The sequence below is a fragment of the Erythrolamprus reginae genome, chromosome 1 (assembly GCF_031021105.1).
Source record: "Erythrolamprus reginae isolate rEryReg1 chromosome 1, rEryReg1.hap1, whole genome shotgun sequence".
NCBI lineage: Eukaryota > Metazoa > Chordata > Lepidosauria > Squamata > Dipsadidae > Erythrolamprus > Erythrolamprus reginae.
The window spans coordinates 257,920,303-257,937,111 of NC_091950.1; the positions used below are offsets into that span (position 1 = coordinate 257,920,303).

Here is a 16,809-nt window from a genome sequence, read left to right on the forward strand (position 1 = left end):
GGCTGGGCTTCCCAGAAGCCTCCCGAACGCCGGTTCGTAACTCGAACAAAGTTCGTAAGAAGAGGCAAAATTTTTCTGAACCCCGGGTTCGGTTCGGGAGGTTGCTGGGAAGCCCCCCAGGCTGGCTGCGACCCTTTCAAATGGCCGCACCGCTTCCCAGCTGTCTCCTGTAGCCAAACGCGGAAGTTCGGCTTTAGCGTTCGGCTTCAGGAGACAGCTGGGAAGCGGCGCGGCTGTTTTAAAAGGTCGCAGCCGGGTTCGGGGGTTGGTGCTGGGAAGCTCCCCAGGCCGGCTGCGACCTTTTAAAACGGCCGCGCCGCTTCCCAGCTGTCTCCCGAAGCCGAACGCGGAAGTTCAGCTTTAGCGTTCGGCTTCAGGAGACAGCTGGGAAGCGGCGCGGCTGTTTTAAAAGGTCGCAGCCGGCCTGGGGAGCTTCCCAGCACCCCCCGAACCCCAAACCCGGGTTCGGGTTCAAGTACCTAAAAAAAAATCATTTTGGTCCGGGTCGTACACGACCCGAAACAGACTCAACGTGATTTTTTTCTTTGCCCAGAAAAAAATTAGCCCCTACCCCAAAAATATTTTTTTTATGATCAGCAATGTTAAATTGAGTAAATGAATGCATAAGATATTAAAAATATTTCGGATTTGGAGCCTAAAAAAAAATAAAGTGAAAATGTTTGCAAGCTGCCAGGGGGGGGGGGGCTTATTTCTGATTTTAAAAAACCAATAAGAATCATTTCTTTCAGTTCATTTATATTTTTCTTATATTCAGAAATGTTCAAACTACCAATCCCACACCAACTTTAGTAAAATTGAACACATTTTGCAAGCTAAACTATCTATAAATTGAAAAAGAAATCACAAAAACGGGGGGGGGTCCTGCCTTTTATAATAAAAATAAAGCAATATGCATAATTTTTTTCAGTTCAATTTTGATATCATTGTGTGCAGAAATGTTCAGACTACTTTCCAAGTGAAAAAAGTTTTTAAATTGACCAAACATAAGCACTTCAAATGAAGAGTTTTCGGTCCGGGTCAGGGTGACCCCGGGAACAGTACAGAACTCCTGAAATGATGAAAAGTCATGAAATTTCAAGTTTCAGATATGCAGGGAAAAGTTTTTACATGGTCTCAAACTTTGATTTCGGGTCTCACAGACCCGAACAGAACAGCAGGGTTAGGAGAGCCTGGGTCCTACCGTCTGATCAGTTTGGGAAATCAAGACTATAACATATTTATGAAAATATTGGCAAGTAGATTAGAAAATATTTTACCAAAAATAATTGAAGAGGATCAATATGGATTCGTGAAGGGAAGGAAAATAAGTGAACTGATTAGAAATGTAATAAATGTGATGCACCATGCTACTGTTACTAAAAGGAAATTGGGAATTTTGAAATTAGATGTGTATAAAGACTTTGATAAAGTTAACCATAGCTATTTATATAAATTATGTAAGGAACTAAATATGGGGGGGGGGGATTTGTGAAATTATAAAAGACATTTATAAAGGGAATGAAGCGTATATAAGATTGAATGGACAAAGAATGCAGAGTATTAAAATATTAAACGGCACCAAGCCAGGATGTCCTTTATCTCCAAAATTATTTGTAATAGCAATAGAAATCTTAGCTAATAAGATAAGACAAGATAACACCTGGGCAGGATATAGAATAGGGGAATTAGAAATGAAAATAAATTTATTTGCAGATGATGCAATTATATTGACCCAGACCCCGATGGAGATGATTAAAGATATAACAAATATTTTACAAGAGTTTAAACAGGAATCAGGACTGTCGGTTAATATGGAAAAATCAGAGATTATGTGTTTAAATACAGGTCCGAGAGAGCAGATAGAAATTAGGAAAGAATCAGGGTTGAAATTAGGACTAAAAAAAATTAAATATTTGGGAATTTGGTTATTGAAAAACCCAGCAAAAATTGAGGAGGTGAATTATAGATTAATATGGAGGAAAATGTTGAAACAGATGAGGAGCTGGAAAGAGAAAAAGCTAAGGAGAATCTCTAAAATAAGAGCTTTAAAAATGATGATAGCTCCCAAAATGATGTACCTATTTCAGGTGCTGTGGGGGTGGGTTGTCAGCATTTAAGTTTAAAGAGTGGGACAAAAAACTTAACTATTGGATTGAAGAAGATAAGAGACCAAGAATAAGGAAAAGTGGTTAATTGTGAACGAAAAACAGGGGGGGATAGGGAGTTCCTTGTTTGGAGCTGTATAGGGAAGCTTTTCAAATGGAAAGGTTAATGGAGTTGCAATTATGTGAAAACAAATGGGTGAAATTGGAAAAACAGATAAACGGGATGAAGAATAGAGAATTAATTTTTACAAAGTGGAACAGGAGCGACTTAGGTAAATTAATAGGTCCCATGAAAGGGACTATGGAAATTTGGAAAAAATGGCAGGGGAAAATAGGATTATATAAATCTAAACTGTCATCGCTTTATGTAATAAATAGAGATAATGAAACGAATTTAAATAGGGTTATAGGACAGTTGAAGGGAAGAGGGATAACTAAGATAGAACAGTTATATGAGAAGGATGGCCTGCCAAGTAGAAACCGTATAGAATGATGGTTAGGTAAGGGAAGATGGCTACAAATAAATGCATTATGTAAATATCTTAATGAAAGGGAGAATAAAGAAGTACTATTGAGGGAGGAGACAGGGTTAGAGAAAATAATAAGAGAAAAAAGTGAGGGTATAAAGGTGCAAGCAACCAATATGTATAAGTTGCTAGTGCAGTCAGACGGGGACACGATTGAAGGATTGACTAAATGGTGGCAAAATGAGATACAAGTAAAGGTACAAGAGATGGAAAATACAGTAGAAATATAAGGAAAATTAAAAATACAAGAATTAGGGAAATGAGAAGGAAAATATCACATAAGTGGTATTATTTTCCCGTTCAACTCGCACACTTTCAGCAGAATGTCAGGGGTATTTGTTGGCACGGGTGTCAAGATAAAGGAGTGTTTATGCATATGTTTTGGGAATGCAGGAATTTTGGCAAAAAGTGCAAGAAGACATTAATAGAATATTAATAGAATACAATGAACAATCACTAAGGAAATGGCAGTACTAGTTAAAAGCAATGCGATGGGAGAATTTAGAGAAATAAAACAAGCAGCAATAGAAAGCGCTCAGGCGGTAATAGTTTTGGGGTGGAAGGATGCGACAAAATGGACAATGTAAAATTGGTACAGGTACATGGTGGACCATATTCAATTTGAAATTATGGATAAAAGGATAAATTTGGATAATGAAACTGAATTGAGACAACTGATGGGACGGTGGGACAAGGTAAGACAATATATGATGAGTAGAATCCGAGACCAAGCTACAAGAAATAAATTGAAATCACTCTATAATATGTAAATACCGTATATACTCGAGTATAAGCCGACCCGAGTATAAGCCGAGGCACCAATTTTTGCCACAAAAACTGGGAAAACGTATTGACCCGAGTATAAGCCGAGGTTAGAAAATGCAGTGGCTACTGGTAACTTATAAAAATGGAAAACAATAAAATTACATTAATTGAGACATGTTTTAGAATATTTATTTTAAAGAAAACCAGTAAACTAGCTCTGTAAATTTAAAAGAGGGTAAACAAATTAACAATATTAACAATAAATTAAAAAGTAAAAAAAGTAGCTCGATCAGGAAGCTAAAACCTAAGAGTTAAAATCCTTCAAAACTGGATTCCTTCTCATCATTAATTGGATTTACATTATTGTTCTGTTTTTATATATGCTGTGAGCCACCCTGAGTCCTTGGAGAGGGATTGCATACAAATCCAATTAAATAAACAAACAAACAAACAAACAAACAAACAAACAAGTGTATCCAAAGAAGAGCTTCAGCATTAGCTGCTGTGAGGTTATCAGCATAGAAAACCAAATAGATAGATAGATAGATAGATAGATAGATAGATAGATAGATAGATAGATAGAAATAGATAGATAGATAGATATAGATAGATAGATAGACAGACAGACAGATAGAAAAATAGATAGATAGATAGATAGAAATAGATACAGATAGATAGATAGATAGAAAGAAAAATAGTTAGATAGAAAAATAGATAGATAGAAATAGATACAGATAGATGATAGATAGATAGATAGATAGATATAGATAGAAAGATACAGACAGACAGACAGATAGAAAAATAGATAGATAGATAGAAAGAAATAGATACAGATAGATAGATAGAAAAATAGATAGATAGAAAAATAGATAGATAGAAAGATAGACAGATAGAAAAAGAATTCCTGTCTAGCTCTGCCTCATAACACATTATTAGATCCTATCCAAGCAAGGACAGCAACTACCACAAAATACCATTTTTTAAACAGTTTAAATCCTTTCAAAGGAGGGGGAGGAGAATCTGACAGCAGGGGGCCTTTTTAATCCGACTCACCATTGCAAATGGCTGCCTTCTTTGCTTGAGCTAGGGAGAGGAACTACGGCGTGCCAGAGGGGACAAAAGCTGGTGCCTCCTCGCTCTGGCTCAAGCAATGGCGCCCTCGTGTGGTGACTTTGTCAATGACCCGAGTATAAGCCGAGGCTGTGTTTTTCAGCCCATTTTTGGGGCTAAAAAACTCGGCTTATACTCGAGTATATACGGTAGATATATTGTTCTTGGGTCAAAGTGGATTATATAAGAAACACCCCTGATTTGGTGGTGGGGTATGTGTGTGTGTCGGGGTGCTGGGCACATTTCACTGTGCACTGTTTTATGTTGTGTGTATATTAAACCTGTTAAAAATTAATAAAAATATTTTTAAAAAGCAAATCTAATTATTAATAGTTTCACATCTCTTAGAGAAAGGTTGTATATGAAATGAATTCTCAAAAAGCTGAGAATGCTACAGAATAAAGCTATCATTTTATAAGAGAACTTACTATCAGTTAATTCCCGCAGAAAATCAAGATAATTCAATATGTAATTATATTTTTAAATTGAATCAAAAGACTACTATAATTTTTTTCTGTAGGCAGAGCCTTCATTTATTTTTATTGAAAACTATTTTAAATGTTATTTCACTTTCTGAACATCAAATAAGATTTTCCTATGGTTCCAGCTTTATACATCTATACATACACATCTTTCTTGAAACTAAGGCACTGTATTCATAGATCATTATTTCAGATGTATCAGCAAAAGGACATTCAGCTATATTTAGTAAGCCAAACATGAGTTATTTTCATAATTTATTTAACATATGTTAATAATACTGAGACATTAAATCTGTAATTCTTCATAATAACATTTTTCTAGCACTTTATAAGTGGACCTTATAGAATGAAACTTTAATAATTATTTTAAGATGCACTATATATTTACTAGACAGCAGCATTACTATTGTAAAAAAACCCATCAACCATCAAGTACGTTTTCCAGTAATGAAAACCTCATTGAGTCTGTAGACATGTTAAGTCTATATTGCCTTTCTTTCAGTGATTTTCAGGAATAAAAAAACAATGTTCATAAATTTTCAGTGTACACATTTTTGAGATTCTTAGATAAGATTTTAAGAATTTAAAATAAGAATTTCTAAGTTTCATTTGTTCAGCAAAATGTTCACAAAACTTAAATGTAGCCTTTATATGAATTGTCCTTCTTTAAAGCTGTACTTTTCAAAACTGTATAATTTTTAGGAATTTCCAATTAATAACTTCCTGGCTGTAATAAAATAATTTTGTCATATTGCATTTTAAACAGGAAATTCAAAATTCTTATTAACACTGGTTAAAAACTCAGTGAACCAGCATAAAATTATAAGGATGAAATACTAAGAATTCAATAATATTCTATCATCAGAAACATATAACAATTTTTCATTACTCTCTTGCTCCATATATTTAAACTGTATCTTTGTTTTTAAAAATATTTAGAAAAAAATCTATACAGAATATTTATTTAAATATTTTTATGCATAGACTATTACCTTTTTCTAAATAAGATTCTAAAAATACCTCTGTGCTCATTTATATTTTAGAATGAATGTTTTCAGATTAATATTGTTGTGTGTTATTTTGCTGGACAATTATCTTTCAATAACAACTTACCAACTGTAGAACTGGTTGTGATCTGTTCCTGAATGTTGGAATTTAAAAAACAGTCTGAAGTTTCTTTCTTTCCATTTTCAATGTTTGATGCACAATTTACACCTGTTTTTCTCATTGAATGAATTGTAAATAACCTGGGTTCACTAACTGCATCCTCAGTAATCTCAGTCACTCTTTTCCTCTTTCTGTTGTAACTTGTACTTACTGGACTAGAATTTTGCAACTTATCTTCTAATTTGCTTCTGGGAGAATTATAGTTACTTTCCTTGTCATTCTGTAACTTTTGTTGACATGGAGGAAAGCTGGCTCTTATTTTATTATTAGTAAAGTTAGAAGATGAAAAACAATCTTTAAAAGAAGAATCTTGATCTTTAGCAGACTTAATTGGAGTAAGCAATGCAAGTAAGAAATCATTTTGAGGTTCTTTATCATGTGATATAGAAGCCTTCAGTCCAAGGCTTGATTTCCTTCTATATTTTCGTCGTTTGCAAAGAGAAGAATCTTTAGTCCTTGCTGGAGTATCAATTAGATTAATTGAAGAAAAGTCATTCTCAGAACTACTGATGTTGGTATTTCCAGTAAGTTCACAATGGTCCACATTTTTCACCTGAGGAAGGGGGCTATCAGCAATGGCTAAAAACCAGTCAATGCCATCTTTGCATTCTGAAATAGAAGGTATATCAATTATTGACTTTTTGACAAGGAAATCACATTCTTTGTCATTTGGTAGGATTGAATTTTTATGAAAATCTTTACCACTCAATTGCTTTAGGCCTGTATGTTGAGAATCAGAAGAGGTTCTGGAAACATCCATCACATTTTCTGTATTAGCTAAACAGTTGCTTAATTTCTTTCCAAGATACTTGGTTTCAGGACTTACAACCAAGGTTGAATTTAAAAGGTGATTACTTTCAAATTCTGTAATCAGAAATAGTTCATTATTGAAAATAACATCTTATTTTTTAAAAAAGTGAACATGAATTTTAAAAAAAGTAGAGTAAGATTAAACATTTGAAATGGGCTACCAGCAAAGAGAAGGAAAATGGCTATGCATACATGTACAGGTAATTGGGAAATACCTGAAATACCTCTATAAGCTTCCAAAGATACAATTGCTTCACTGGTTTGAGGAGGGGTTTCTTAATCATCCTAGCATACTTTGTGAAATGCTCTTTGCAAATATTTTGTTCTGTCAGTAAAAATAAATTTGCCACATTTGATTTGTTCTTCCATAATATTTTGGCTAATCTCAAGTAGAAATTAAGGGACTCATAGTTAACGTACACCACCTCTGTTGAGCATTAATGGGTGAATGTTACCTTATTTACACTCATTGTTTTTCTACAAAAAATTAAAACATTTTTACGTAACTATAGCAGCGTATTTTTGTTTGAAATAAGCCTAATTAGTCCTGAATTATTTTTGTTTGAAAATCAAATACATACATACACACACACACACGTGTGTGTATGTGCGCGCGCGTATGTAATATATTATTGCTGTTAATAAAAAAGAAGGGAGACTAGTATAGATCTATTTCAACCTATTCGATGGATATATATATATATATATATATATATATATATATATATATATATATATATATATATATATATATATATATAAAAATAAAAAAATAAATAAACAAAGAAGATTAAAGCAAGAGATGATACCAAAGGAATTCAGGCATAATGAATTGAATCATTTTTGTAATAATATCAACATTATAATAATTTATGTAATTGTTTTTTAAAAATGGAACAGCCTCCCCAAGATGATAGGAACTTTTGTCTAACCTGCCAATTTGTTGATTTCGCTGTCAAAACTGTTTCTTTGGCGATGCTGCTCCCTGAATTTATTTATTTATTCGATTTTTATGCCGCCCTTCTCTAGACTCGAGGCAGCTTACAACTTGTTAGCAATAGCACTTTTTAACAGAGCCAGCATATTACAATCTGGGTCCTCAGTTTCAGAAATAATTTGAATGGGAGCATTTAGGAATAACCCAAACTGGCTTTTGGATGATTGTAGACCGACCTGGGAAAGGGAATTTTAAAGATTCCATTTCCCTGTGGGAATCAGAGTAAACCTTCAGTATCAATTAGTCTTGGGTTCTGATTTCCTCTGATTACATGTTAACAATATGTTAACGAGACAAAGAATTATTAAGGGCTTTGAAACTGGCTTATGCATATACCATAACTAATTTGTTTAGGCTCATACATATAAATAGTGGTGACTTCAGAATAGAAATTTCAATTTTCCTTCCTTCAACCTTGAAGACAGGAGAGAAGGAACCTGAAAAGCCAAATAATTACTTGCCGATCACTAAATTATGCATATTGTATAAAAAGGAATATCAACTTAGTTATTACACTGCTGTAAATTGTTCTTTCATTAAATTTGGATGTTTTCCTTGGCATTTCAATATTTTAAAATCATTATGTTTTAAAATACTTTAAATGTTTGTAAATAGCATATTTAAATGTTTTTATATATTTGAAGATTGCCCTAGGGAAGGAACATAGTTCCAAAACTCATTGGGCAGAAATAAGACACATATCAAATAAATCTCCTTGACAGTTCATGAGAACTGCTTTCTTTTGTCTAATCCTGCCGTCAATGTCGTCCATCTTTTTTTGGTGTTCCTCCAAACTGGGCAATCAGTTTCCATGTTTGGATAAATCAGGAAGCTTTAGTTAACTGAAGAATGTGAGTGTAATCATTCTGCACCATGGAGAGAAACAGGGAGAGAGTTCTGTCCTAAATGTCTATGTGATATCAAGATTTAAGTCAAGAAGTGATTGCCAAGACATCAATTCTAGATCAGCAATAAAAAGTAGATGATACTAAGAGTTCAAACACAGAACTAAAAATACATGTCCATGTTCTAATAATTACTGTATTAGTAGTGCTCTTAATAACAAAATTAGCAATACCAAAACAATAAAATATACTAGGAGCACTAACATTGTTTACAGCAGCATCTTTCTTCAGTAAAATATTCCGTTGTAATAGTCGGTGTTAGTAGGGGGTCAGAGGTCAACCTCTAGGTTTCTCCCTTGTGGGGTGCCTCAGGGGTCGGTCCTCTCCCCCCTGCTGTTTAATATCTACATGAAACCACTGGGTGAGATCATCCAGGGGCATGGGGTGAGGTATCATCAGTATGCTGATGATACCCAGCTGTACATCTCCACCCCATGTCCAGTCAGCAAAGGAGTAGAAGTGCCTGGAGGCTGTTGGAGTCTGGATGGGTGTCAACAGACTCAAACTCAACCCTGATAAGACGGAGTGGTTGTGGGTTTTGCCTCCCAAGGACAACTCTATCTGTCCGTCCATCACCCTGGAGGAGGGGAATTATTAACCCCCTGAGAGGGTTCGCAACTTGGGCGTCCTCTTCGATCCACAGCTAACATTAGAAAACCAGCTTTCAGCTGTGGCGAGGGGGGTGTTTGCCCAGGTTCACCTGGTGCACCAGTTACGGTCCTACTTGGACCGGGAGTCACTGCTCAGTCACTCATGCCCTCATCACCTCGAGGTTCGACTACTGTAACGCTTTCTACATGGGGCTACCTTTGAAGTGTTCTGAAGCTTCAGATCGTGCAGAATGCAGCTGCGAGAGCAATCATGGGCTTCCCTAGGTATGCCCATGTTATACCAACACTCCGCAGTCTGCATTGGTTGCCGATCAATTTCCGGTCATAATTCAAAGTGTTGGTTATGACCTATAAAGCCTTTCATGGCACCGGACCAGAATATCTTCGAGATCGCCTTCTGCCGCACAAATCCCAGCAACCGGTTAGGTCCCACAGAGTTGGTTTTCTCCGGGTCCCATCGACTAAACAATGTCGGCTGGCAGGACCCAGGGAAAGAGCCTTCTCTGTGGCGGCCCCAACCCTGTGAAACCAACTCCCCCCGGAGATTAGGATTGCCCCCACCCTCCTTGCCTTTCGTAAACTCCTTAAAACCCACCTTTGCCTTCAGGCATGGGGGAACTTATACATCTCCCCTTGGCCTATGTAGTTTTATGTATGGTATGTTTATGTGTATGCTTCTTAAATAATGAGTTTTTAGATTTTTTTATATTATATTTGTTATTGCATATTGTTTTATTGCTGCTGTGAGCCGCCCCAAGTCTGCAGAGAGGGGCGGCATACAAATCTAATAAATAATAATAATAATAATAATAATAATAATAATAATAATAATAAAATAATAATTCCATAGACTCTTTATCTGTTAAGAGAGCACTACAGGGTCATTCAAAATATTTATTTTGTATTATCAATTACACTTAACTGCTGGATATTTTTGAATGTGAACATTTAGTTTTTATTTCCAAGGTTGTTTTATTTTTACCTGAAGTCAATGCTGAAGTTGATGTTGTGGACACAATGGCAGGATCAGTGTCAGACATCTGAGATAACTGTGAAGCTAAAGTGTAAGTTATTAGATTTATGTTGAGTAAGCAATTCCTAAAGACATTTAAGGCCAATATCAATATGTAGTTGCATATTCAAAAGACATATGTTCTTACAACATTTTAGTACAGTGCTTTTAAATTTTTGAATGTTTTAGTATTAAAAATCTACAAATTCTGAGGATTACATTAAGCCATCATACTAAGCAATGGTAAGAGCTCAGCACGCTATAGCTAGGAAACTAGCACATAAATGAAACATTAACATGTCATCTGAATGATATGTCTCCTGTAATCAGGGTTTTTAAAATATTGATTTATGGCTGCATTAATTTGTTAGCTTGATAAATTCAGATTTCAGGCCAATAAATTCATATACGTCCAAAATATTGAAAAAATCTCAAAGATTGTATTGTTGAAGTTATCAAAGAAAGAAATAAAAATTCTTCCTCAGAAATAAAGCATTTTTTATTTTCATACCTATTCTAAAAATTTTAAGATTAACAATATGAACATACTTTAATGTAAAACAATATGCATTTCCTTTGAAGACATTTCCACAGATGAAACGTGCAGCCACCTTCCCCAATTTATAAATAAACATACATGATTCCCAATATTCTTCTAATTGTCAAATATTGAATTTAGCCTTTCTATACTTTTTAAAAAATATATACAATTATTCCATGAACCACATATTTTACTTATCTATTTGCTTCTACAGTGTTACCATTTTCTAGTATTTTTTGCAGCACATATGACATCTTCATAATGTCTGCTTGAATACTTTTATAGTACTTCTTTAAATTCCATTCTTCAAAATATGTATCTTCCCATTTAACTGTCTAAATTCCATTTCTAATTTCCATTTCTTCTGCTGAGAATGTGTGGGGGTTTTTCATTTTATTTCAATAGTGGCAGCCATAGTTAAGTAACCTTTATTTAACCAACAAAATTTTTGGAGTATAAGACGCACTGGAGTATAGGACGCAGCTTAATTTTTGGGGAGGAAAATAGGGAAAAGAATCTGCTTAGCCAGGCATTCATCTGGCTAGCGTCCTTAGTCTGATCAGCTCTAGCATATTATTTTATCCCCTGGTTAGTGCTTTTAAAACACTTTATTTGGAGAGTAACAATGAAAGAGCTTGCAAGTTGGTAAGAGCTGGGAACATTGTTAGCACCTGGTTAAGGCTGGAAAGAAACTTATTTGGAGCAAGTTAGAGCAATGAAAAAAACTCTGCAAAGACTTAAGGCTTAGAAAACATTCTTCGCAGACAGAAAACAATGAAAGAGCATGCAAAGTAAGAACTGGGAAGATTGTTAGCAGCTAGTTAGGGCTGGGGGTGGGGTGGGGTAAGCTACATTCAGAGTATAGGATGCACCCAAATTATCAGCCTCTTTTAGGAAGGAAAAAGGTGCATCTTATACTCCGAAAAATACGGAATATAGAAATTCAGTTCCACTATGACTCTGGACAATGAACAGTGATAGAACAATTATATCCACCATTGTCTCTAAAATATATATTTGATTATAAAAATCAGCGACATTAATTTGCTAGGTCTAAAGAATAAAACCCACATTCCAGCATATGACTATCCTATTGTTTCAGTGATTTTATTTATAACTGTTCAAATAATAACTGAAGGAAAAGAGACCAAACTAAGTCTGAGGGGGGAAATAGATGCATTTCCTAATTAAAAATATATAGATTAAATTTCATTTTAACAGCCGATTCTCTAACAAGCATGGGAGGATGGGGAATGTTGACAAAATGGAACCAATACTGATAAAAATCCATCAATAAAAAGAAAATGTAATTCTGCATCCTACAAATGAAAAGCAACAGGTATCATACCAGTAGGGGAAACATTATCTCTTTTCTCCTTCATGTCCTTTATTCTTTTCTCCATTAGACTGCATTGATACTTTATTTTACTTGCTGGGCTGTACATCAGTGAACCATCATCTTCAAATAATAAAACTGGTATGTCTGTTTCTAAAAAATGGCAAATCATCAATAGAATTTCACATTTAAGAAGAAAGAATATATACAATATTTTGAAAGGGTAACATTTGGAGATTGGACATTATTATAACATTCTGAAAGTTTAAAAATAATCTAAAAAAGAGATCTGCAACGTACAAATATCTTCTAACAATAAAGCTTTTGGTCAATTCTAATCAATTAGACAGAATAATCTTTTCCCTTATAAATCTCTAATTCATTGTAGTTCAAGATTCTATTATGTTCAATCAGATGCTCTTATTTTTTTCAAAGCAGCAACTGTTTAATACTTCTGCAAATACAGTCTTATTTTTTATTTTTCATAGTAACTGTATACAGTGATCCCCCGCTCGTTGCGAGGGTTCCGTTCCAGGAGCCCCCGCAACGAGCGGGTTTTCGCGAAGTAGCGATGCGGAAGTAAAAACACCGTCTGCGCATGTGCAGACGGTGTTTTTACTCCCACAGCGCTAGCGAGGAGCCGAAGATTGGGGGCGGGGCGGCTGTTTGCCGCCGGCATGGAGGGCTTCCTAGCAGCCCCCCAAACCCGGGTTGGGGGTCCGGGGGGGCGCTTGGTATCGCCGGTTTTGAGCTGAGTCCGGAAGCGAATTCGCTTCCGGACTCAGCTCAAAACCGGCGATACCAAGCGGCAAGGAACGGCTTGTCTCGGCGCTTTCGAGCTGACAGCTCGAAAGCGCCGAGACAAGCCGTTCCTTGCCGCTTGGTATCGGCGGTTTTGAGCTAAATCCGGAAGCGAATTCGCTTCTGGACTCAGCTCAAAACCGCCGATAGCAAGCGGCAAGGAACGGCTTGTCTCGGCGCTTTCGAGCTGTCAGCTCGAAAGCGCCGAGACAAGCCGTTCCTTGCCGCTTGGTATCGCCGGTTTTGAGCTGAGTCCGGAAGCGAATTCGCTTCCGGACTTAGCTCAAAACCGCCGATAGCAAGCGGCAAGGAACGGCTTGTCTCGGCGCTTTCGAGCTGTCAGCTCGAAAGCGCCGAGACAAGCCGTTCCTTGCCGCTTGGTATCGCCGGTTTTGAGCTGAGTCCGGAAACGAATTCGCTCCCGGATTTAGCTCAAAAGCGGCGAGAATGAACGGCGTGGGCGGAGCGAAGGGCGGGCGGCAGCGAGGAGTTTGCGTGGGCGGTGGGGAAACTCCTCGCTGACGCCAGCAAGAGGGGGAAGACCCAGGGAAGCCGCTGCCATCTACGCATGTGTGCCCGGCACGCATGCGTAGATGGTATTTTTGACTTCCGGGTTGAAAAATAGCGAAGTACCCTGTTCGCAATGGTTGGGGACGCAATAAACGGGGGATCACTGTACTACAATTATTATTGATATCAGTTGCCCAATATTTGGAATCAATTAATATGATTCACAGAACCTGCACAATAGAAACTTACTTTATACATAGATTGTAACACTTAATTTTTTTTTTTAAAAAAAACCAAATACAGTGATACCTTGTCTTACAAACTTACCGTATATACTCGAGTATAAGCCGAGTTTTTCAGCCCCAAAAATGGGCTGAAAAACCCGACCTCGGCTTATACTCGGGTCACCACAAGAGGGCGCCGGGTGACCACAAGAGGGCGCACCGCGGGAGCCCGGCAGCTGCCCTACCCTTCCCACAGCCGCGGAGCCCCCTTTTACTTCCTGCTTGGAGCTCCTGCAGCTACGGTACTTCTCCGTTCCAGCAAAGTTGCCAGCCAACTGCTCCGACGGCGCGAGAGAGGAGCAGACGATGCGAAGGTGGGGGGGGGGACTCATGAAGCAGGAATCCCCCCCCCCACCTTCGCATCGTCTGCTCCTCTCTCGTCGGAGCAGTTGGCTGGCAACTTTGCTGGAACGGAGAAGTACCGTAGCTGCAGGAGCTCCAAGCAGGAAGTAAAAGGGGGCTCCGCGGCTGTGGGAAGGGTAGGGAAGGTACCTTCCCTTCTCCGTTCCAGCAAAGTTGCCAGCCAACTGCTCCGACGAGAGAGGAACAGACGATGCGAAGGTGGGGGGGGGGGGGATCATGAAGCAGGAATCCCCCCCCCACCTTCGCATCGTCTGCTCCTCTCTCGTCGGAGCAGTTGGCTGGCAACTTTGCTGGAACGGAGAAGGGAAGGTACCTTCCCTACCCTTCCCACAGCCGCGTCACTCGGAGCCCCCTTTTACTTCCTGCTTGGAGCTCCTGCAGCTACGGTACTTCTCCGTTCCAGCAAAGTTGCCAGCCAACTGCTCCGACGAGAGAGGAGCAGACGATGCGAAGGTGGGGGGGGGGGGATTCCTGCTTCATGATCCCCCCCCACCTTCGCATCGTCTGTTCCTCTCTCGTCGGAGCAGTTGGCTGGCAACTTTGCTGGAACGGAGAAGTACCGTAGCTGCAGGAGCTCCAAGCAGGAAGTAAAAGGGGGCTCCGCGGCTGTGGGAAGGGTAGGGAAGGTACCGGGGAAGTCGCGGGGGAGAAGAGAGAGAGGGTGCCTGCGTGCACCCTTTCTCTCTCCCCCCCTCCACCTAACCAGCTTCCCCTCGCACGCCATCGGGGCAGTCGCGGGGGAGAAGAGAGAGAGGGTGCCTGCGTGCACCCTTTCTCTCTCCCCCCCTCCACCTAACCGGCTTCCCCTCGCCTTTTTCCCCTCGCACGCCATCGGGGCAGTCACGGGGGAGAAGAGAGAGAGGGTGCCTGCGTGCACCCTTTCTCTCTCCCCCCCTCCACCTAACCGGCTTCCCCTCGCACGCCATCGGGGCAGTCGCGGGGGAGAAGAGAGAGAGGGTGCCTGCGTGCACCCTTTCTCTCTCCCCCCCTCCACCTAACCGGCTTCCCCTCGCCTTTTTCCCCTTGCACGCCATCGGGGCAGTTGTGGGGGAGAAGAGAGAGAGGGTGCCTGCGTGCACCCTTTCTCTCTCCCCCCCTCCACCTAACCGGCTTCCCCTCGCCTTTTTCCCCTCGCACGCCATCGGGGCAGTCACGGGGGAGAAGAGAGAGAGGGTGCCTGCGTGCACCCTTTCTCTCTCCCCCCCTCCACCTAACCGGCTTCCCCTCGCACGCCATCGGGGCAGTCACGGGGGAGAAGAGAGAGAGGGTGCCTGTGTGCACCCTTTCTCTCTCCCCCCCTCCACCTAACCGGCTTCCCCTCGCCTTTTTCCCCTCGCACGCCATCGGGGCAGTCACGGGGGAGAAGAGAGAGAGGGTGCCTGCGTGCACCCTTTCTCTCTCCCCCCCTCCACCTAACCGGCTTCCCCTCGCACGCCATTGGGGCAGTCACGGGGGAGAAGAGAGAGAGGGTGCCTGCGTGCACCCTTTCTCTCTCCCCCCCTCCACCTAACCGGCTTCCCCTCGCCTTTTTCCCCTCGCACGCCATCGGGGCAGTTGTGGGGGAGAAGAGAGAGAGGGTGCCTGCGTGCACCCTTTCTCTCTCCCCCCCTCCACCTAACCGGCTTCCCCTCGCCTTTTTCCCCTCGCACGCCATCGGGGCAGTTGTGGGGGAGAAGAGAGAGAGGGTGCCTGCGTGCACCCTTTCTCTCTCCCCCCCTCCACCTAACCGGCTTCCCCTCGCACGCCATCGGGGCAGTCGCGGGGGAGAAGAGAGAGAGGGTGCCTGCGTGCACCCTTTCTCTCTCCCCCCCCTCCACCTAACCGGCTTCCCCTCGCCTTTTTCCCCTCGCACGCCATCGGGGCAGTTGTGGGGGAGAAGAGAGAGACGGTGCCTGCATGCACCCTTTCTCTCTCCCCCCCTCCACCTCACCAGCTTCCCCTCGCCTTTTTCCCCTCGCACGCCATCGGGCCGGTCGGCTGGTGCCTTTGCTTGAGCCTGCGAGAGGAGGCAGTGGGAGGAGTGGGGCAATTGCCACCTCTCCCCAGCTCAAGCAAAGGCGCCTCCAAAGGCAGCGCACACAGAGAGAATGAGTGCGAGCCTGAATGAGAAGCGGCTGGCTACCTTCTTGTGTCCCCGTTTGGTTGCGTTTAAAACCCAGAGCTTGAAGTTCTCCCTGAGTTGAGAGGAGAGGAAAACGTACCATTTGGCAGCTGATTGATTCGCACTTGCACGGGCTGGGTGAGGAGAACCCTACATAGCCTTAGGCGGCTGGGAAAGTGAGGGGGAGCCAAGGGAACAAAAAAAGGATCGAGAATCAGCTTTGGAAGAAGGTGTGTGTGTGTGTGAGCGCCTGTCCACCCTGCAAAGAATGCCAGCTACTTCTTTTTCCCTCGCTGAAACCGGGAGGGGTTTTTTTCTCCTTGCTCCCTCTGTGTGTGTATTTGTCAACAAATAAACCCTATCGGAGTCGGCAGGAAGCCCT

General features: G+C 40.5%; 1 protein-coding gene across 5 annotated transcripts in view; it reads right to left on the bottom strand.

The window, feature by feature from the left end:
• The window catches only part of MCPH1 (microcephalin 1), a 163,458-nt gene that overhangs the window by 133,909 nt on the left and 12,740 nt on the right, over nt 1-16,809 (bottom strand). For 4 of the 5 annotated variants that reach the window (XM_070732873.1, XM_070732874.1, XM_070732875.1 and 1 more), the window contains exons 6-9: nt 12,381-12,521; nt 10,462-10,536; nt 6,859-7,020; nt 6,103-6,765 (exon numbers count right to left, since the gene is read on the bottom strand). In XM_070732873.1, the coding sequence (XP_070588974.1) occupies nt 6,103-6,765; nt 6,859-7,020; nt 10,462-10,536; nt 12,381-12,521 (1,041 nt within the window). Of the gene's footprint in view, nt 1-6,102; nt 7,021-10,461; nt 10,537-12,380; nt 12,522-16,809 lie in introns of all 5 variants that reach the window. The other variant, XM_070732872.1, reaches the window with a different exon arrangement.